The sequence below is a fragment of the Centroberyx gerrardi genome, chromosome 16, assembly GCF_048128805.1.
Source record: "Centroberyx gerrardi isolate f3 chromosome 16, fCenGer3.hap1.cur.20231027, whole genome shotgun sequence".
NCBI lineage: Eukaryota > Metazoa > Chordata > Actinopteri > Beryciformes > Berycidae > Centroberyx > Centroberyx gerrardi.
In genome coordinates, this window is record NC_136012.1 from 17685286 (window position 1) to 17707988 (window position 22703).

The following is a 22703-nucleotide window of genomic DNA, read 5'->3' on the forward strand; positions in this document are numbered from 1 at the left end:
TGCATCAGAGGCCAAAGAAACGTCAAAAGGCAGTTCACTGATGTCATTTTCTGAACCAACATAAAGCTGACACACACCTGTTTAGACCACACCTTTCTGTCCCCACCTATAGCTTTAGGTTACATAAGAAGAACACTGATATCACATGTCTAATGTCTTTGAATGAAATCCGGTGACTATAAACTACATACTGCTATTTCAGCCAACCTCAAGTTAATGTTGGCTCGAGTAAACACAGAAAACTAGACATAAACCCGAACGAATAATGATCTGAAATAATGGTATAGTCATTAGACAGATTCGATTTTATGAACAACTCCAAGGGGTGAGGCAATCACCTGTCTCTCCTAAAGTAATGTTAACTTTAATTTGAAGTTATGGCTGATATAAAGTAAGCCATTTTTGAAAGGTATCATACGGATCAAACTTTGAAGTCTGTGTTGCCACTTCTATAATAGTATATGACCTTGCTTGCTGTTTTTAGTTACTCAGACACGAATCAAAATACACAATCCTTTGGAGCACACTTACAAGTTTTAGCTAAGAATAGCAGCAAAGTAGCTCAGTACAGTAGCTGAAGAGCTAAACCTGTGCTACAATGTAACGACTCACACTATTGTCTGTACTCTGTACCTGCTACAAAGTTAGTGTTGTAATATTTTCCGCGACATTCTTTCCGCTGTGTCGCGAGGCTGACAGGCCCAGGAGTTCATTGTCTCACCTCAATTCAGTGCAATTTTGAGTTATTTCGCATTCGCAGCCGGTGGTTTCTTCATCCAGCCATTAGGGAATTCATGCGGCTTCTGCTCTGCTGCTGTTGTATTCATGCCCATCCCCCATCCGCACTGGTAGCGAGAGAAGTTGGAAGTTCTGTGTTTTCCACCTTTCCTTTCTACCCTTTCAAAATTTCCTCGCAAGCAATAATGGAGGTACTACTCGCACTCTCCGCTTGACTAGTTTCCTCCTTCCTTCCCCGGTTCAATAAGTGTCCACGAAACGCACTGGTCACAGGAGCTTGGAGTTTGGACGGGGAAGGACAACAGCGATTCGTTTGCCCGCCTTGCAGTTGGCTCTCCACTTCAGCCTGCTAATAGAGGTGCCGCCCCAGAACCTGAATAGTTCTTACAATGAGCCAATCAGAAGCACTGTCCTCATTTGCAGCCTGAGCCCTCCATCAAACCACACCAGGTAGATTTCTGTTTCATTGCAAGCATGATAAGACTCAGCAATGCTTTTGGAAGTCTAACAGTATACAATTATTTGATGATTACTGTTTGCAATATTCACATCTTATTAAGCTGTCAAATGTGTGTGATGAAGACACACACATTTGAATTTATAACTATTAAATGAATTGGTTTCAAAGTATATACAGTATATGATGCAGGAGAGTAGGAGCAGGGGGGCCTTACCTTCAGGCCGGTACTGAGCAATGATAGTGACAGTCTGACCAGCCCTCTTCAGCGCTGCAGCCGCCTGCTCATGGGTGGCGTTCCGTAAGTTCACCCCATTCACCTGCGACAAACCAGACTAATTATGAAGATCTGCAGGGGAACAGTGCTTTCAAGTCTAGCTACAAGTCTAGCTGGAAGGAGCAAAGCTTATCCTTCAGCTGGATGGTTTCATTTCAGTCTGTGGAGATAAGACCTGCCCTTGCTATGATGAAGAGTTCTGTGACTAAAAAAAACCTACTAGTTCAAAGTCTCAAAGGGAGCAGTGAGCACATGTACAGTATGCTCCTGAAAGGTACTTATCTCTCATCACGTGAAGGCCTGGCATTAGCTACGATTAGATTATAAAGTATAAATGAAAATGACACAACTTTTACTGCAAGATTAAAGATAAGAATTTTTACAAACTTGCCTTATTAAAAAAAAAAAAAAAAAAAAAAAAAGGAAAAACTGTTTTTAGCTCACTCCACTGCTGGCTTTTTTCCTGTTTTGATTCATTGGAATAGACATTTATTCACTCTCAGATTGATTGATTGAGAATGAATTACACTGTGGTGTAGCTTAAAAAGAGTTTTCCATGTATTTTGAGGCTGTAAAAGATTTGTTTACATTGGTAATAGCTCCCAGCATTGAAGTAAAACAGACCTATATTTTGAGTTACGATCAGTTGTGAAAAGGTTATGAGTTCTGAAATGTACAAGTCAAACTCTAAAAGAATCTAATTGAATGCACCTAAAATTTATATGACCAAATACACTCTAATTGGTGTTTTAATACGTAATCTATAAGATACTTTATTGATGCCCTTAGGTAAATTCTCTGGGTGAATACAAGGCTGATTAAAGGTTTAGATACTGACCGAGAGAATTCGGTCGCCCCTCCTCAGCTCGCCACTCAGGTCAGCCGGCCCTCCTGCCAGGATGAAGGAGACGAAGATGCCCTCTCCATCCTCGCCGCCGACTATATTGAAGCCCAGGCCTGTGGAGCCCTTGTGCAGCAGCACCTTCCTTGGCTCCCTGCCAAACAGAGTGACAGCGTCAGGGTGAGGGGCAGGACTGAGAGCACAGGAGAGGGAGATGGAGACAGGCAGGGAGAAAGAGATATAGGCAAAAGAGAAAAAGGAAAGAAAGAGATAGACAGAGGGGGACACAGAGGCGGTTTAGGAAAACAACATCTTCTATTGGTTTATACGGTGTATGATCCCAACATGTAGTGTGCATTCAATTCAGGCAGCCACACACAGCGGGCCTGCAAATCTTTTTGCAGCAGAGTCCATTCTATACATGTTTGAAACTGAATACTTTCATTTAAATCACTAATCTACAACCATTTACCAACAGAATAAAATGGTGAAACCTAATAATCCTACAATAATCATACTGGTAATAAGGATAATTTGGATCACGGTGATAACACTGTAAATAAAGTGCCAGTGGGGTAACACTGTTCACTTCTTACTATTTGTGCAATAACGCTACCAGCGACACAAATCGATCCAAATCCCAACTATTTCCTATAGAATTTTCCTCTTGGCATGGCAATCTCATGTGCACACACTTATACACCCATTCTAATATATATATATACATTCTCATGTTAATGTGCACGGACACAGTGAGCGACCTCATGCTTGACAGACCAGCTGAAGCTCTGTTTTAGCTTTAGCCACTATGACTCATCCTCCGGCAGACTATACAGACTGCCTCAGTTTTAGGATGCTAGAGAGGCCAAACCACTGCTATGGGCCATCAAAAGCCTTCTGAGAACATGCTTCAGATAAATGCAAAAACACACTCTAGGAAGCCCTACGAAACACACACACACACGTACACACACACACCCACAAATGTACCAAATGTACGTATACACGCACACACATGCACACACACCGGTCTCACACACATACATAAGCAGGAACACACACACACACACACACACACACACACACACACACACACACAGTCGCCTCTCTTAACAGAAAACGCCGCATGGTTCCCATTAGTGGTCTTCTCTTGCAGTACTCAGCCTGCGGTCTACAGGAACAATTCCTACTCAATCCCTAATGGCTATGCTCTAAGTTGCTGTTGAGACCATTTTCCCATCAATGGCAGCCTAGGCAGCATTTAAAACGTTCAGCATCATACTCATGACTACACTGGAAACAGCCTTGATCATTCCACTAAAATAGATGAAGAGCCATGGAAAGTTCTAAATGGTTTGGTACCATGAATAAAAAGGTACTTTAGAAAGGCTGGATGGTGCCTTCATGAGTATATTTATGTAGTGTTGAACATGTAACAGGACAGTTCTGTCACATACATTTGAAATGAAATGAACTTAGACACTGAGAGCCTTTTGTAAAAACCAACGAATAAGAAAAAGACTGAATCCTAAATAGCAGTACAATGGCAGCATGGTGAAGCTGGGTCTACAGCACTCCCTGCACCTACTGTGTTAGGCTTGTTTCTACATGGGAGGTCCTGTCAGAGATTCAATACACCCATACTGACCAGGCTCAAAACATGCACATGATTCTCCCTCCATGTACCCAAAAAAGTCCCATGGGTCTTTTTTATGACATTTAAAATCTAAAAAAAGCTAAATAAATAGATCACAAATGGCAATTGCCTTTAAACATGTTGAAACAACTGACTTGTCTTCAAACAAGCCAAAGCTCAATATAACCTCACATTCCTTCTCGAGCTTTCCATCCCAGCTCGGCGAGGCACACAGATCTCCATGGTTACCTTAGGTCCCGGTGTTTGCTTCTGAAAGAGCATTTCCTAACCGTGCGTTCAGGCAGGGTCCTCACCAGCGACATGGAGGATGAGATGTTGACCGTGAACATGGCGGCTATGGCACATCACTCTGCTCTTACTCCTCGACCCAGCTTCCTGTCTCTGGCCCGCCACTGAGAGGGGCTACAATTTTTAGAAGCTCTTATGCACCAGGCCCTGGTGTTCCCTATCTCATCCTGTTGGGCTGTGATGGGAAACAGCTCCTCTTTGGGCTGTCACAAACGCTCTCTCCCCATCATCGCTAGCGAGGCGAGACTTAACCCTCACCCGCCCACGCGGATCATCTCCATTCTGTTCTACAGGAAGCAGCCAGACTCATCCACCCCTCACAACTGGTCTTCCCCTCAGCAAGGCCACATTACATCAAAAGCATCAAGACTGCGATGTGCGGAGTTGGAGGTCATCCAAGTCGGATCCCTTACAACATGCTGTCCCTCGTCTCTGCTGTGACGCCGCTGTGGGTCCAGCCCCTCTACACATGAGCACACCAGCATTCCTGTCCTTCAGCCTGGCCCTCTGGAGACTAGACAGACAGATTCCCAGCAGCTCCTTGCTAATTTGTCAGAGTGTAAACAAACTGAGGGAAGCATGAACTTAATCTGACTTTCAGGCCTTTGATATGACTTCCTCAGAGTCTGTGACCTGACAGCACACTGGACAGCAAGCTTGGTTTTCCTCTCAGCAAAGAATGTCGCAATATTTGGACAACTAAAGGCAGTGTCTGTTTATTATCTTACTGTTGGTGGTGCTCTCCAAGGGAGTTGCATGCTTGTCTGTGTGTCGGTGGGTGCAGTGTTTGTCCAACCATGTAACCATGCAAGCATGCATGTGCATAAGTGAAGTAGCGTATGAATGGTCCTGGGCAGTGAAAAAAGGGAGTGAATTCCAAAGGTTTTGAACACAGGGATCAAGCACTCCCTCCCTATCACGGGACCCGCTTCCCCTCCCTTCCCCCTTGTCTTTTCATCCATGCCAGGAATGTAAACAGTTATAGAGCTGTAAAACCCTTCTTTCTGCCCAGCCGTGTCTCCTGTGATTCTTTCTCTAATTCAGTATCCCCCCCTCTCTATATTCTCCCTGTCTGCTTCAATGTTTTGGCTGAGGCAGTGGCAGCTCAATCCTAAAGCTGTGAATGGATATTTGGGCTGTGGGGTTCAGCGGGTCATGCTGCCCTGGGCTCAGCTCAGTAATTGGCTCTGCTTGGCTGATTAATGGTGGACACTGCAGATGGACGCCATTTTCCACAAACAGACACCGCCTCTCACAGCACTTTATCTCTCCCTTTCCCTGGAAGGATCACACAAGCGCATGTGTATACAGGCGTATACAGATGAAAAAAAAAATGCTGCTCTATCTCTCTCTTCCTTTCACTGCTTAAATTTCACCCATAGATTTTCTCTGACTGCCTCTTCTTCACGACTTGCTATTTCATTCTAATTTGACATGGGGGAAAATGTATTCACTGCTAAGGTGACAGACAGTTTAAGATATTTCATGCCTCTCAGTGTGGCTAAGAATAAAACAGGAGTGATGAATGATTAACAGTTTAGACACAAGCACTCAGCTGAATCTGCTATGATTATCTTTATTCTTAACTCTACTTAGTACCATTGCTGCTTTTGAAAATGCAAACCAGTAGCCAAAGTGTTCCTAGTTATTGATCATTGAATCTCTGCATTGACCAGTCAAAGGTTTCTGGCATGTGTGAGGAACACATGAGGTTACTGATTAGCTCGCCTGCTGCAGCTGTCCTCAAGTCGCTGTATTTACACAAGCTGTTCCTGAACAAGAACGGTTAACTAGTAGCATTGTTCCATAACTTCCTAACTACTGTGGCCCTGATATGGCACTGAGAGGGGAGTGTTTATGCACACATTGTCACCACTGCACACACATGTACACACCAAACACACACAAATTCAAACACAGAAGTTTTATCTCTTATTGGGACTAACATGGACAAAAACAAGATAAAAATGGCCAACATGGCAGGCGAGGATGCAAAGGAGGTATCTACTGTCATCTCTCCAGAAAGTATTTCCAGAAAGGGGGTAATATCAGATGGAGAAGGGGAGGGGGTGTCGGGGGATGTGTCTGTGATGACACCACTGAGGGGGATGTGCAGATGGGCAGAGGGCCGATACGAGCTCTGACTCATTCCTCACAACCAGCCTGCTCCACTTCTTCGGAAGCCTGTGCGCTTACTATAGTATCCATCTAAAATAACCCCTCCCGGTCTGAGCCAATGGAGATGCTGTTGGGGCTGTAGGGAGGTGTCTCCTATCCGCCTGTCAGTCTGATGGAGCTGGATGCTCATCTGCTGTGATTGGGATCAAGTCTGTTGTCAGCCATGATGTCCTCAGAGACAACGCCACTCTATTCCGATTATAAAGCAGACATGACATACAGACCCACTAGGGGCAAACAGGTGCATGCATGGTTACAGTATGTAGGCCATTCTCATTTGCGCTGTTGAGTTATGTGTTGTCTGGTGTAGGGAATATATACCTACAGGTATGTGTGCGTGTCATCATTGTCCATTGCACTGCATTGTATTGCATTGTGTGTGCAAGTTTACCTCGTGTGTGTATGCGTGTGTGTGCTCTGTGCATATGTGTCAGCACATTATGAGCGAATGTCTGAGTATATCAGTGTGTGTGATTGGTGCTGGCAGCATGGGCTGCCTGTGTGATGAGGGGGGTAGGACCTGAGTGCATGGCCTGGTTTTCCCAGAGTGCAGATGAATCACGACAGCTGCAGGAATGTCCGCCGCTACTCGTTTGCTGGCCCGTGCCGGATCAGCCTCTCACTTCCCAATACATTTATGGTAAGAGCAAGGCTTGGTGTTTATATTTACATAAGTAGAGCAGCAGGGAAAACATTCCAATGCCGCAAAGCAGTATGTGCGTGTTGGGTGGCTCTCCCTTTCTCCTATATACTGTCCTTTCACTTTAACACCACAACCTGCCCCTGTTTACAGCCATACAGCAAGACCTGGGTCTCTCTCTCTCTCCCTCTCTCTCTCACACACGCACACACACACACACACACACACACACACACACACACACAGACAGGCAAGCACATATTGGCATCGGTGCATGAACAAAGACATACATGGCACACAATCTGTGCTAACAAACACATAACATAAATGCATTTGTTCACACGCAGCGATATCAAGGCATTCATCCATACGGCGATGGATGACGGACGCGCTGTTGACAGGATGTAAATATATGACATAAACATGACACATAAAATCAACAAACAAGAAAGAGAGCCACCTCTTGCAATTCATACATCTTTGTATGAAAAACATGAACATTTCTATCAATATTCACAGTTTTCAGCAGTAAGAGCCAGTGACAGCAGCTTGGCCAGGGATACAGGCTTGGTTTTAGCGATGCCTCCTGACAGATGGAATAGAGCAGCTTGTGTGAGCGTGAAGCCCTTTCGGCCTCACTCCTGTGGAGATGTGTTTGCGAAGAGCAGGTATGACTCCATCTTAAACTGCAACTAACAGTGCACTATTGTTTTAGATTCAGAGATGTGACCAGATTGGTAGTAAATTGATGTACACATAATGACTAAGAGCTAGACCTTATAAAATATGGACAGTAGAATACAAGAAAACACAAAGGGAAAGAATAAATAGGCTACTGAAACATTTCTCCACTACAGCTGATTTGCTATTCTTGTTATGGTATTTTATTTTTCAACACAATCCATATGCAGTTGTAAAGGAGGATTGTAAAATGACTGGTTCAGGAGAATAAACGGTGGGTATGTCATACAAACATAAAAAGCAGCAACATACAGTACTAGCAAACAAACATGGAAAGGCAGACATGAGGAGGACTGGGACAGGGGAAACATACATGCATACATACAGAGACAGAAAGCTGAAAGAAGGCCCTGCTTGAACTCTGTCAGCACAAATATCACCCCTCCATCCCTTCCCTTCCCCCCTCTTCCACTTCTGTCTGTTGCCATCTTTCTCCTCTCCATCCATCTCCTCTGCTCTTGTCAAAGATAATTCACGGCACACTGTACCACTGGTGAGGCAGGTGGCCCCTGTCCCTCTCTTGCCCTGCCCCTGCAGTCTGATGCCAGGTCCAGATGCTGGGCTATGTGAGTGGCTGAAGGTGGGGAAGCATGGGGCTGTAGAGAGGAGGGTTAGCTAAGCAAGGCGTGATGCACTAGGTTAGTACCTGCCAGAGAAGGGGAGTGGACCTTGGCACAAGGGAGCGGGGAAAGGACAGAAGCCTCTGTAGAGGGCCTGGGGCACCTTGCTGTCCCCAGGTTTGTGGATGACACTGTAAATAGGTTCAGCCCTGCTGTGGGGTACAGGAATCACAGTGAACGGGACAAGTGTAGGACACATAAAAGAGCACACATACCAACAAACACAAAGATGGGACAAATGCACATACAAGGCATGTAAACAGCTTGTACAAGGACATTACAGTGCCGCACAACGAACACTCAAAGTCAGCCAGCAACACATGCGCATTCACTCCAAAACACACAGGCACACACAGAGAGACACACATAAACGCCTACATGCAGAAACAGATACACACACACGCACACATACACACACCCACACACACACACACACGCAGGAGGAATACAGCCTCCTCCCTGGAGCTGTGGGTTAAGATGACTCAAGGCCTCTTGGACGCTCAAATCAAGCCTCTATGAATGCTACTTCTGATCCAGTACTTGGATGGGAGGTCAAAGGTTAAAACACAGTCAGAACAAGGACGAGAAATGACAGAGGCTGCTCTGAAAAGCATTCGGTCAGCACACAGCCACCATACACACTGTCCAGCTACAATACAGGATACTCTTCCAGGGCCCTGATATGCTTAAAGAAGTAAACAGATGGCCAAGGTTTGCTTTGTTTCCTATCACACCTCTACTGGCTACTTCACAAGGCACAAACTACAAAATGTATCGTCAAAGAAAACCACACCATGAAGCAACACCCAGAAAACAGGAAGCAAAATGGAGGCTGCTAGGAACAAAGAGTGTACTGTACAAAAACAAAAGGATGAATTGCTTTTAGGATTGAGTACATTTGTCATAAAAAATACAATAACACAGCCACGTGTCTTCATTTAGGAGTACACCTACAAAAATGCATATCTGGCATTTAACTGATGCTCTCATTATTCAAACAGAATATCCTCAAGCAATCCATGTGCTATGATGTATTCAAACCTACACAAATAGAGCCTGTATGAGTGGAATGTATGGAGAGAGTCGTTTATGGAAGAACCAGCCTGCGACTGACCTTGTGAAGTCTTCCTCTCCCAGCATGTGGCGGGGAACGGGCGAGTACCTGGACGGGGTGACCTGGGGCGGCTGGTACACCGGCTTGGGCTCCATGGCCCCCATGTAGTTGTGGCTGACGTGGTTGTCCACCATGGTTGGGAAGGCTGGAGGGAGGGCCAGACCAGTAGGGGGAAAGGAAGGATGATTACAACACAGGCACCACTGGGGCAAGACCGCAGCTTTAGGGCAGTCATTCCCAAGGACTGGAGATTTTATTTGGGTCGCCAAATAAATTTGCAGAATTTCTTCCATAGTCTTTTATTTAAGATTTATATCTGCAGTACACCTTTGAGCCACATGAGGGAGCTTGTTGGTATTTCTACCACACTCACGGTTTCCGCCAGATTCTGCAGCCAGCCACAAGAAATGGATGCTTGGCTAATAAAAAAGAAAGGCCCAGCTAAAGACCAGACTACAGCTAACGTTAGCCAAACTACCGTCCGTGAGGGAAGCCAGCATGAGGATGGACGTGAACCGACCCCTGCTACCGGTCACATTCAACCCGCTGATGACAGAAATAGACTGAACGCTGCACCCGATATGCGCGTTGCGCTCTCCTCTTGTACACCGGACTGGAATGCAATACTAAAAAGCAAGCAGGCCCACCTATCACATTAGCAAGGTAGCACATAATGGGCCTAATGAGATTTGACGTGGAATAGACCTGATGTGGTTAACGAATTGATTGTTGACTGGTCGAATTGATTGATTGACTGTTTGATAACAATAGCTGCACTTAAACACAAGCCTACTTGTTCTGATAATAGGCATGAGCATTTAAAAAAACTTTCAACAAGAAGCATGTTTTTAATAGTACTGAATGTTCGTATTGTTCTGATAATTGTACTTATAACATTGAATCTAATATGAAAGGCTAGCGTACATTGTTTGTTTTACTGATGAGAGGAAAAAAACGACAGCCTGTTAACTCCGCCTAAATGCACTTATTTTGTCTCATTTATAAAGTTAAAATGTGTATATTGTTTTACTGATGAGAGGAAATAAAAACAATGAGATAGCCTGTTAACTCCGCCTAAATGCATTTATTTGGTCTCATTTATGAAGTATTTAACATGTGTATATGTTTTCAATAACACGTGCATAAAACAAAGCTGGTTATGGCTGGAAATGGCTGGTTTACCTATTCAAGATAATATAAGGTGATGGCAGTAAAAATGGTCAGGAATGTTCATTTATGCACAAATTCGCTCTTCTCACGATTTATAGATAAGGCCTATTGTGAATTGGGTCGCGATGGTTTGTCATTTTTAAAAAGTGGGTCCCCAGAAAAAAAGTTTGGGAAACACTGCTTTAGGGGACACACTGCATGAACTCAAAATTACACCTTCACTGCCAAAATAAAAATAAAGCATGAAATCACTGTCACTAGATCTTGTGTTTTGAGTGGATGTTAAATGTCCATCTTATATTATTGATTATATTTAAGGACCATACTGACTCTGACAATGATCTTACCTTTTACAATAGGAGTACCACCAAAATCCTGTAGGCAACTAACATTGCCTAACATAAGAGGGTAGACCTTTTAGTAATCCAGAGCTGGTGAAGGGTTTTTTGCTGCCAATCCTCTCGTCACATAAAGGGTAAGTTGACCAGTGGGCCAATTTCCACCCAAAATTGGTGTTGTCCTTTAAAGTACATAATGTGCATGCTAGCATGTGAACCGAAAAGACAGATTACAAGGGTGAAAACCACCTTTTTCCCCTAGATTTACATTCTTGGGTATGACAAAACAAGCGTTTCAAATCCAGATCATCTGACTAAGGGTCATACAGTCAGAGTCTGCGTTAAAGGCTTGCTTAAACCCTGACAACTGCAAACATTTAGAACATACAAAAGCCCCCAGTAGCCCCCCTCTAATACTAAATCACTGTTTTGTGGAAATTTGTGAGGCAGGAGCTCTAGATCGTGGGCTCTCATGAGCAGGTGGGATGTGAGAAACCATCCACACTCAGTGGGAGGTAGAGATCTGGGCTTGTTGTTGCTGTGGGAAGTAGTGTGTGTGTGTGTGTGTGTGTGTGTGTGTGTGTGTGTGTGTGTGTGTGTGTCTGTGTGTCAGTGCGTGCATGCATTCACTACGTGGGTGTCTGGGCATAGCTGTTTTGGGGAGAGAACAGTGATCCAACACTACCACTCATGCAAGCCCTCTGAAACATCTCTCATGAAGATAAAAAGATCATTTCTAGTGCAGTGCACAGAAACATGGACCACGATTTATAATTCACCCTTTACCTTAAACCACGCTTTATAACCCGGCCTATTCCTGTTTTGGCGCTGGCTGCAAAGGCTTCCTTATGGATTAGTGACAGATATGAAGATATTGTAGCATCTGACTAGGACCTCTAGCCTTCTACACTTTAAAGACCCCATGAAATGGCCATAATGCAGGGATCATTCAAAAGTCTAAACCAATGAAATATGAGTCAGGGAAAGAAGGGCAATTTTATTCTTTGGTTTTATTGGTTAGAAATGTATATTTATGCCTACTAGTGCAGCATGAGGTCACCATGAAAGATACTCCAGAAAGTAAAAGTAATGGGAGTTCATTTCATGGGGACTTGAAGGGTCAAGTAGTGTGTGTATTTGTACCATGACCAGGACGACTAAAACAAGAAGAGGCAGATACGTACTGCTGGAGTAGTCTGGCGGGGCGTACATGTCGTTGAGGTGCACAGGTCCTGGCTTGGCCACCTTGAGGTAAACCATGTCGGAGGTGTTCTTCAGCGCCGCCACCGCCTCCTCATGACGCACGTCCTGTAGGATGATGTTGTTCACCTGAAAGTGCAGAAAGGAGAAGAGATGAGGAAAAATCCTTGTATCAGCACCCTAAAGTCTTTACTGTACTGTAGTCCCTCACCTCTTTACTGTACTGTCACAGCAGGTATTATGAGATTTAAAACAATTTAAATGGCAGAGTAATAGGTTTGTGTATTGTACAGTTTTAAGGTCAAAAACAGTGGGTAGACATCTTAGAAGATCCACTGAATCTCTACAGTTTCTCTTTTTAGACTGAATTCCTCAGAAATATCTTTATTTAAACAGAATGATCAATACGTCAATGAGTCTATAACTGCACATTGTAATGAGAGCTCAGTGATGAGGGTTCAGCGAGCTATAGCTGTACTCATTCACAGCTTTTTCACAAGGGTAGTAATGATTAATGATTTTTTTTTCCTGATTTATAGTGGCCTTAAACACATCTAATATTTTTTAATGGCGTAGTCACTCTTTTGCCCGGCAGGTGGGTCTTTTTATCTTCTGCGATGTGGCACAAATACGCCTGGGGAGTTGTTCTGGGGTTTGAGGCTGCACTATGGCAGCTTATCAATCACACCTGGAGCCATAAATGCTGACGAGTGTTGCCTGGCTCCCTCTGCTTGAAGTGACAGGATGGGGCACACAATCACATAATACTAAAGTGCTCCACAAACAGTCAGTCTTCTGAGCGGAGCACACTTCCACCCAGCCACAGCAATTCTTTAGGTGAGTTGGGCAGTCACTATCTGCGTGTAAGTGTTGCTTATTAGCGTTAACAACCATTGCTGTGTTTTTGTGCAGATTTCATTTACCCTGTATGCATGTTGGTATGTTTTCAACTTGCCAATGAGCTACATAGGATGATAAGCCAAATGATAAATGACTCATGAATTCATTTTGATATAAAAACTGAATATGTGACTAGAAGGTGCAGGCTCATACAGCTAGCAGGCGGTCTCCAGTCTGCAGCCGTCCATCTTTCTGGGCTGCTCCTCCTTCGATGATCTTGGTAATGTAGATGCTATTGTCTCCGGGGATATGCTGGTTGCCAATCCCTCCTGCGATGCTGAATCCAAGCCCTGGCACAGTAATACACACAGTGAGACAGTCAGCACTGGTTCTGATTTGAACTGCTTATATATGATCACCTCTGTCTGAAAATTCACTGATTTTCACACATTCTTGAGTGCCATGTCTGGGGCTGCTTCCTCTGTTGATTAGCTGAGTTATTAATCATTAGGGTCTTAAGTCAACTAACACTTCTTTATTAATTTATTTATTTACGGTGTTTTTTTTTTTAAATGTTATACATTCATCCTGAAAATGCAAATCAACACCACAGCAACCCTTGAAGAAAAACCACATGAATTTCACATGTGGAAAAATCCCATGTGAACGTCTCCACATGATGACACATGTGAAATTTAAAATTAAAATCACATGGGCAATATGTGGAACACACGTGCTTTGCACATGGGAAATGTGCGGTTTTGGAACATTTTCATGGTGTGAAAATTAAATGTGCTCCACATGTTATTACATGTGCTGAAAACGTGTTATCACATGGGAAAATCATGTGGTTTTTCATATCCACAAATATGCATCTGTTTTTGAAAGCACACAGAGTAATGGCAGTGCAGAGTGCGCTGTGACCTCTGACCTTTGGGCCCTTTGAGCAGGTTGACCTCCAGGATCGTCTCAGGTGGAGCCTGCCTCCGTCGGACCAGCAGCCTCACCACCGGCCCGGCCTCCTTCAGGGCCTCCACCGCCCGGCTGTGCACCACCTCAGACACGTCCACCTCGTTCACACGCAGCACACAGTCATTCACCCTGTGGAGGAAGAGCTTTTAATATACATCACACACTGCCTTGTCAGTCAACAGGGTAACAACATGGAGCTAATTCGCCGCACACAGGCAGGCAGACACACTTATGCAAGCAGAACATACACTCACTCACTCACTCACTCACACACACACACACACGCACACAGCCTATACACACACACACACACACACACACTGAGAACGCTATGGCCAACATAAAAAGAAAGCTCAAAAGCACATAAAAAAGCACTCAAGATCATCATTTTTGCATGTTTCAGGCTTTGGTTTTCCAGTGAATCATAACTTTGAGGAAACACACAGAGCCTGGGGGCACGGGGCTGTAGAAGCTCTGCCTCCCACACAGCACTGCCTGGCGGGACATGGTGGTAGTGAGCGTTGAAGAAAAGGAGTGAAGAGAGGAGAGGAGAGAGGTTAGACTAGAGAGAGAGAGAGCGGGGAGAGGGAGGAGTGAGAAGAGGAGCTTAGAAAGGCGAGAAGGCGAGAAGGTGGTTAGGAGGGGCCGGGGGGGGGGGGGGGGTAAAGAGGTGAGGAGGGGGACGTACCCCAGCCGTCCATCCATCGCAGCTGCCCCTCCTGGGATAATCTTGGTGATGAAGATCCCTGGGTCATCGGGGATGTGGGGATTGTCCATTCCTCCAGCAATGCTGAAGCCCAGGCCAGAGTTCCCCTGCAAAACCAGTTATGATTAGCATTTGCAATAGGGTGCATACACATTGTACACACATTCACACACACACACACACACACAAACACACACACACACACAAATGCATGCTGCACATATACACAAACACACTTAGATGTGAGTGATGCACCCAATGTGGACTCAAGGTCAGCAGGATACAGCACTTAAGTGTATTGGTATCTCAGAGGAACACATGATCAATGCAGACTGCTCAGGGGATTTCTGATGTCCATTTTCTCAGACACGTGTGTGTGTCCTCACATATGACAAATGATAATTCCATGCATATGTATTCCATTAGATGAGGGCCCTTCATTCAAAATGTCACACACATTGCATCAACCCACTGAGGGCATCGGAGGTAGAACTACACTATGTCTATAGGAAAGTGGATTTATTTAGATGAGTTGAGAAGCGTCATCTCTATTGCATGATACAGAGCTTCTCCCTCTCTGCAGTATATAGATGCTTCCACATCCCATCTTTCTTTTCCCTGGAATGACAAAGGACCCATTTGGATCCAGTGGGTCCAGGCACACTGCTGCATCTGACAGCCATGGCCGCAGAGACAGGCACCAAACAAGACAGCTGAGAAAAGACTTCACTTTATTATTTTCTATAATTAATGAGCAACGGTCGCAACAAATTAGGACAGAGGGAGGCTGAGGCCTCCCAGTGTGCTGCTCCGGAGCCAAAAGGAGTACACTGGGCCCAACCACCAAATGTTACACACCCACAGACCTTTTAAAGTGTGATTTTACATAGTTTATTTAAGCTTTCTGCATGCAGAAATGCCACTTAGAGTGAGAAGGGGGAGAAAGATTCTATACATCTATCATGGGTTTGGAGATGCATTTATATGTGGGTGGAATAACGAGAGCAGGAGCATATAGCTGCAGCACTACAGGCTGAAGCAGACCACTGACAAGTGCAGTGGCGTGTGCTGAACAATTGAACAGGAGAGCACTTTACATTTTTGGCGCCTGCTGATGACATGTGCCTCAGGATTATGAAAACGCTATGCTTCACTGGCATTATTCTGTGCTCATCATTATACTCACATGAGATACCACACAAAGACGTCCTTACTGAAGTGATGTCAAAGCCATAACTTCACTAACATACAACCATTTATACAATTCTCACACAACATTACAGAGATAAAGCATTTTCCTTGGTTTTCATGATTTCATAATCTCAGAACAGAAGACAGAGCTGCTTACTGCCACCTAGTGGGGAGAGATGCATCCATCTCAAAGCAAAGGCTTTCAAATGGAGCGTAATGCAGAAAATACATGAAAGAGGAAAGAGGAAAATGTGAAACAAAGGTAGGGACCGGTAAAACTCACCCTCTCCAAAATGATCTCTTCATATTTATACATCCCATCACTGCCATTTACCTGTCAAAACAAAAAGCACATCAGTTACATCACTGAGCCTGCATTATGTCATATTCTAAAAATATAAAGGACAAGAATGGCATGCAAATGTTTCATCAGCACTAAATCCTTGAACTGATTACCACACAGTAATATATAATATGATGTAGATCTATGTACAGGTTGAACATTAAGAGCCATGGAAAATAGGACTGTTGCAAAAATATATAAATAGACAGATACATTCTCAAGATTGTTTTACTGACTAAAAATACCACCATCAATTTCCTTTTACTTGAGGTCCATGGGAAAATCAAAAGCTAAGTGTCAGCTCTTTCTTTCTGCAAATATGCTCTCTGACACTAAATGCATAACTGCAGCATACTCATTCCCCACAAACAGGCAGGGTCAATAGGATAATGGATGTTGGTCCACATGGCAAACAGCATGTTGCTACCATGAGGAGGCCCTGCCATCCACACACACACAAACACACACACACATATACACACACAGAGGGAGTGTGAGCGAGGGAGATATATAGAGAGAGTGAGGGAGAGAAAGACAGAGCGAGAGAACAGATACTTACATAAGGGCCTGCATCTAGTGAGTCTGCGTTGACGATGATGGGGGGAGGGTTGGCCTGTGAATATGAAGAGATACACATTACCTCAGTGTGTGAGGCTGGCAGCTCGCAGACGTATGCAGCGCACACACTATCACTCAGGAGCAAGTGAATGGATGCCATGGGAACAGGGAGTGTGTCTCCTTGGGGCTGAGACTGGGGGAAATCATGGCAAGGTGTGAGGACTGAGAATGAGGACTGGGGCAGAGAGACCGCTGCTTATTACTGCCGCAGCCAGACATCCTGCGGTCACCTCATAAAACAAACGGCTTGTGTTCCAGCTGTTGGGACAATATCACTCCATATCATCCCCACCCTTTCACTATCATTTCACACACTCTAGAAATAACAGCATGAAGTCTCTCAAACAGAATGCATGATTTTATGGTTCAATAACTACTTAGTTGGTAAGACATTAGAGTGCTGTAACGTTACTGAGCCAATATAGGCCTGCCTAAAATATTATTTTTTATTGCATAAATTAGGATTATACCAATATATTGGGCTGACATTGGCCTTTTATTAAATATTGGATATCAGCGAGAAACATCATCCACCTGCAATATGATGCGTGTTAAACCTATTTTCTTTGCCCATTGAATTTATTCATTTATTTATTTTTTTAAATAATCATATTTTCTGAAAAATAATTATTCATGTAAAGGCCTAAAGAATTCCCCCTGCCATTGAATAGGTGTGGTGGGTCACCCTGCCTTAAGGAGCTGCTAACCCTATTAGAATTTCATTAGCATGATTTTTTTGGCATGAAAATAGTCAAATTTAAACATGTTTAATATCGGCACAAAATATTAGCTATCGGCAGTTTCAATCCAATACTATCAGTAACGGTATTAAAAAAATCCGGTCAAACCTATTATAAATGCATAACAATGTTTCACAGTACAATTAACTTTCCAGCTCAGCTCTATTGCGCCACCTGCTGGGTGTTTCTTTTCCACTTTAGGCCTGAGGAGAGGCAGAAGAATCCATGAGCTAAAACCTGAGAGGAAGGCTGCCAGATTGCAAATGGAGAAGGAGAAGAGGGGTGAAGGAGGAGAGACTGGCTTGTCTAGGAGAAGCTTGATGGCCATCCTCTAGTTCAGTACGCTGGCTGCTTTTTATTGATTTGATTGAGCTGTGTGGGTGAGGGGCTGCTGACAGCGCTGCTAGGGGACCTGCACTTCCCGAGGTCCGACACGGAGGAGAAAGTCACTGGCTACCTTTCTTCCTTCCTCCCTCCCTCCCCCACCTCACCCAATCTTCCCCTCTCCCCTCTGTATCAATATATTCAGATATTGCTCTTGCTTGCTTCCATGGGCCTTCCATTATTGATTTTCATTGATTCCAATCTCCCTCCTGAAACCTCCATCATCACCATGCACAATGACAGTATGCACACTGTATGCACAACACGTGTGCACACTGTGTGTTGAAAAGTGTTGGGATTAACTCACTTTTCAACCCTTCGGTTATGGTATACCATAAGAAAACATGAAAGAGCATATCACTTGAGAAGTATTTAAATGCCACTGTTCAAGGGTTCTCAATCCATACAGCTGAGTGATGCTGAATCACAGCTGGATGAGGCTGCAATACTTGTGTTGCTCAGCACTCACAAGACAAGACAGTAGGGCCTTCAATAACTTGAAACACACACTTTAAAGATCTGATCCTTTGATCAAAATCATTCATCAACGCACAGACTGTGCAACTCCCTGGTGTCATTTCATTTTCCCGATGCTTTGTGATTCTCACTGAGTGAGTTCTCTGGTAATGAAGGTTGCACTCCAGATCAACAGTGAACAGGACTGTGGATTTGACCTGCTCCACTCTGTGGTGATGTGCTATGACTCTGGACAGCTGTGGCCACAACCCCCCTCCCTCCCCCTACCTCCCCCACCCTCCCATCCCCTCAGTCAGCACAATCAGGCCTTAGTTGTAATCTGCATATGGACTAACAGATGCTCACGACTGTGCTTGTGTGTGCGCACGTTTCTCATGAATGCTTTTCACCTTTTCATCCTTCATCTTAAAAATACCGAACACATAACACACACCCTACATCCACCAGTGTGTGTTTATGGTAAGACCATCAGTATCATGGTTTTACGAGGACGGCGCCACAGCAGCCACACTAGCGACAGCCGACTTTGAAATGGTAACAGTATTCAAACCCCACAACCAAGTCCCATACAGCAAGCAGTGCACAAGGTAGTGGTGAAGCATAGCCTGAGGGCAACATAGGGGAATACACTGGCAACTATTTTCCCTCTGTGACTGACACAGACTAAGATACTGAATCCACTGCTGTGACACCACACACGACAAATACAACAGCTAGAGCATAAAGCTAGCAGTGCTTATCATACGTAACAATCGTTAGTTGACCAGTGCAACGGGATGTGCAGCAGTAATCACTCTAAGAACCTATAAATAGAGTTTCACGACAATAAAGCCATCAGTCGTATAAAACAGCAGCATTATCCTAGTCTGGGATTGCTGGGTAATCCCTGTATCTGTATCTCACATAACAAGTAAACAAAAAGAATAGTGGAAGATAATCTCGACATGGGTAATCTTCAATCTGACCCCCATAGTAGAGTGTGTGTTGTCTCATCGTGGGAATTAGAAAAGAGAATTAAGATTACTTCATTTGGTAATTGACACAAGGTAACTGCAATTATTCTATGTGCATATCCTTCCTTGCCTCTACACATATGCATTCATTCATAGGTCACAGCGCTGTGAAGTGTAGTGCAACGCTGCCAAAGGAGTTAGTGGTTCAGTGCCTTGCTCAATTCCATTGCAGCAGTGATAGTGAGTAGCGTAGATGTAGGCATCAAACCAACAACATTTTGATTATTAGTCACCTGTTTTTACCGCTAGGCTAACCTGCGAGGATGGAGGAGAAGGGAGAGTTGATTCAAGGCCATAACATCTGAGCATTACTCAAGTTTATAAGACACACGTAGCTAGCATAGAGCACTGTGCTATAAGAGACCTTCAGAAGACAGGTGGAGGCCCAAAACACCAGTTTACAGTATATGAATTCTCCCTTCATGGACAAGACAAATGCCGTATCTTACAGATTAATATCAACCCAGGAGAGGGTGTGAATGTATGTCTGTGTGATGCAGGTAAATGTGGGTCAGGGAATTTAAGGAGGCTACATGGAGGTAGAAGGTGAGACACTGAAAGGTTGCAGATGCGGTACATGAGTGTGATTGAGGGGTATGGCTGGAATTAACCAAATCTGGATAAGATTATCATAAATCCCTTAATTTCCTTTTAATTCAAAACCTTAATCATTGAAGGCTGTTTTCCCAGCCAGCTGTTGCTGTTCACTTCTGCCCAGCTGCAATGCAGGGCCCAGGCTTGGCTTTGGCAGTATGGACACGCACACTCGCACTCCGACACATGCAAGCATGTGAATATACACATACACACCACACATGCACACAGACACCGAGTCCAGGCTGCTCTCCCAGCGGGACAGCATTACAACGAGTCCCCACTGACCACCAGAAGTGATGAAAACCCACTCGCTACAGTGCTTTCTATCTCTCACTCCATTCTCATATTCATCCATCTGTTCGTTATCATTCTCCAAATTTCATATTTATCAATCTATCATTTTATTCTTCTATCCATTCATTTTCGATTCTGTCTGTCTGTTGTCTCTCGTGTATCATGTCCCCGTGGCATTGCACCACAGAACGCTAACTTGGCTGCAGACCTTTGGGACAGTAAAGCTACAAAGACTCCCACTGAACCTTGGCAAGCACAGGACACAGGCTCCATCCAAATTGTTAAATAATCAATGCGTTCCCATGGTAACCAGCGCTTGCACGGTATTGGCCGGTAGGCCCACTTAGCCGCCTCCCCCTGCTTCACCTCTCTGGGCTCTCACTGCAGTTTATGCGGCTTCTTTCTCGCACATGCCTGGCCATGGGCTGGATCTGCTCGACTGCCTTCAGTGCTGCCTGTCCACATCACATGCGCTCCTTCTCAAATCCATACGTAGTGACTGAAATGGCAACCTCACCTGCCATTTGTGACTGGGGAGACATATGTCCAAAAAGGCCATTATGGTTGTAAGTAAGGAGGATTGACCCGACCAAATATCACACGTCTCTATTATGTGTGTCCAAAGACGCGATTCCTGATCATTTTGTCTCAGTGACACACATGTATCAGCTAACACTACATATTATCTGATCATACTGTATTATTATAGCACAGATTAAATTCTCGGTTTAAATATGGCACAATAAAAAGGCTCTGATTCTTTTTTTAGACTTTAACAATACCGCTGACCGAATGAGTTTAAATATGCTTATACACGCCTCTCTTTGGTATATGTGTTGGTCAGTGATGTAATGGTAAAAAATAGAAGGTGGGAAAGCTATGAACTGCAGTTGGTCATCACTACACAGCAAGCACCTACTATAATAACAAAAGAAAAGACTTATAATAGTTTAAACAGGTAAGTAAACTCTATTTCACAAATAAAAAGGGGGGCAAACACAGTTTAGGTGGGTTCACCCTCCACTGTATCCCTGTTGATGACAATAGGTGCCACATCTGACGAACATAAAACCCTGGCTGCTCTTCACCTGTCAGCGTTACTTCTTGTGTTTTCAAATCCTCAGCCTCCCCGCGGGTAGAGGGGTGAAGAACAAGAGGGTTCAGCATGTGCATAGCAATGGCATGCTGACAGGGCAATAACCCTCTCTTCCTTAGCAAACATTTCCACATCAATTCCTCCCTCGCCAGGCACACCGACATGGCAGCTCGGTCTCCAATGGTGACATCACAGTGAAATATGACAGTCAACCCCGCTCAGATGATGAGCCCAGTCAGTCAAATGATACAGCCAACGCTGAAGGGAGCTCTCCCTGTGCCTGTAGTCAGAGCTGATGGCAGATAGGGAAACAAGGCGTGCTAAGGCATGCTTATGCTATCTACAACCTGCAATTGTCTCTCCCTTTTCTCATGGAAGTGCGTGCCTCTAGTGGTATTGCGTTCATGTTTTCCTGCAGAATCTGGGATGAGAGACGCAGTCAGCGGTGCTGCTCTGATCCTCTGGCTCTCATTGGCCTCTCGTATGCCACGCTGCAGTCCAATCAATACCTACTCAATTACCATGCACCCAACATCTCATTCACGCTGTGGCCCCTGTGCCGGAGGGAAGAGGGAAGGAGAGAGGCAAGGTGAGAGAAGGAGCGACAGATGGACGGAGCAGAGAGGGATGAACGTGCGGCGGCGAGAGGTGTTTTACTCGGGAGCTGTTGTCAAACCTCGATGTGGCATCCTTTGTCTGAGACGAAGGCGTAATAACGAGATGTAATAAAAGAAAATCCCATAGCGCTAAAGGTCAACTGTTCCTTCTCCCGTCTTACAAGGCCAGCTGAATTCAGGCTTTCGTTTCGATGAGGCAGCCACAAGGAAATTAATTAGTTCACGCATAAAACAGCCCCATTAAAACTCCAAGTTTTCCGATTTGACGGGTAAGACTGAGCATTGTGACTATGCCATCCCCCCCCCCCCCCCCAACACACACACACCACAGACACACATTTGTGAAACCATAATTAATAGCCCGTCACAGCTGTCAGCGGCACTCCCTCCTCATCTTTATGTAATATTACAAAAGCATGCTCTGGCTTACCTCTCTGTCACGGTGAGCAGCTCCAAATGAGAGCTGGCTAGTTTGACCTTCAGGAGTGCAGCCACACAGGGAAAAGTACTTACTACTACATATTCATAACAAACCAGCGTTGCTTGAGTATTGCAT

General features: G+C 44.5%; 1 protein-coding gene across 5 annotated transcripts in view; it reads right to left on the bottom strand.

The window, feature by feature from the left end:
• Positions 1 to 22703, bottom strand: part of dlg3 (discs, large homolog 3 (Drosophila)) — a 77710-nt gene that overhangs the window by 13500 nt on the left and 41507 nt on the right. For 3 of the 5 annotated variants that reach the window (XM_078289294.1, XM_078289293.1, XM_078289292.1), the window contains 9 exons: positions 16871 to 16924; positions 16252 to 16302; positions 14760 to 14884; positions 14031 to 14200; positions 13313 to 13449; positions 12244 to 12388; positions 9552 to 9696; positions 2311 to 2506; positions 1413 to 1515 (listed from right to left, as the gene is read on the bottom strand). In XM_078289294.1, the coding sequence (XP_078145420.1) occupies positions 1413 to 1515; positions 2311 to 2506; positions 9552 to 9696; positions 12244 to 12388; positions 13313 to 13449; positions 14031 to 14200; positions 14760 to 14884; positions 16252 to 16302; positions 16871 to 16924 (1126 nt within the window). Of the gene's footprint in view, positions 1 to 721; positions 1046 to 1412; positions 1516 to 2310; positions 2507 to 4198; positions 4282 to 9551; positions 9697 to 12243; positions 12389 to 13312; positions 13450 to 14030; positions 14201 to 14759; positions 14885 to 16251; positions 16303 to 16870; positions 16925 to 22703 lie in introns of those variants that run through there. The other 2 variants (XM_078289295.1, XM_078289296.1) reach the window with 2 other exon arrangements.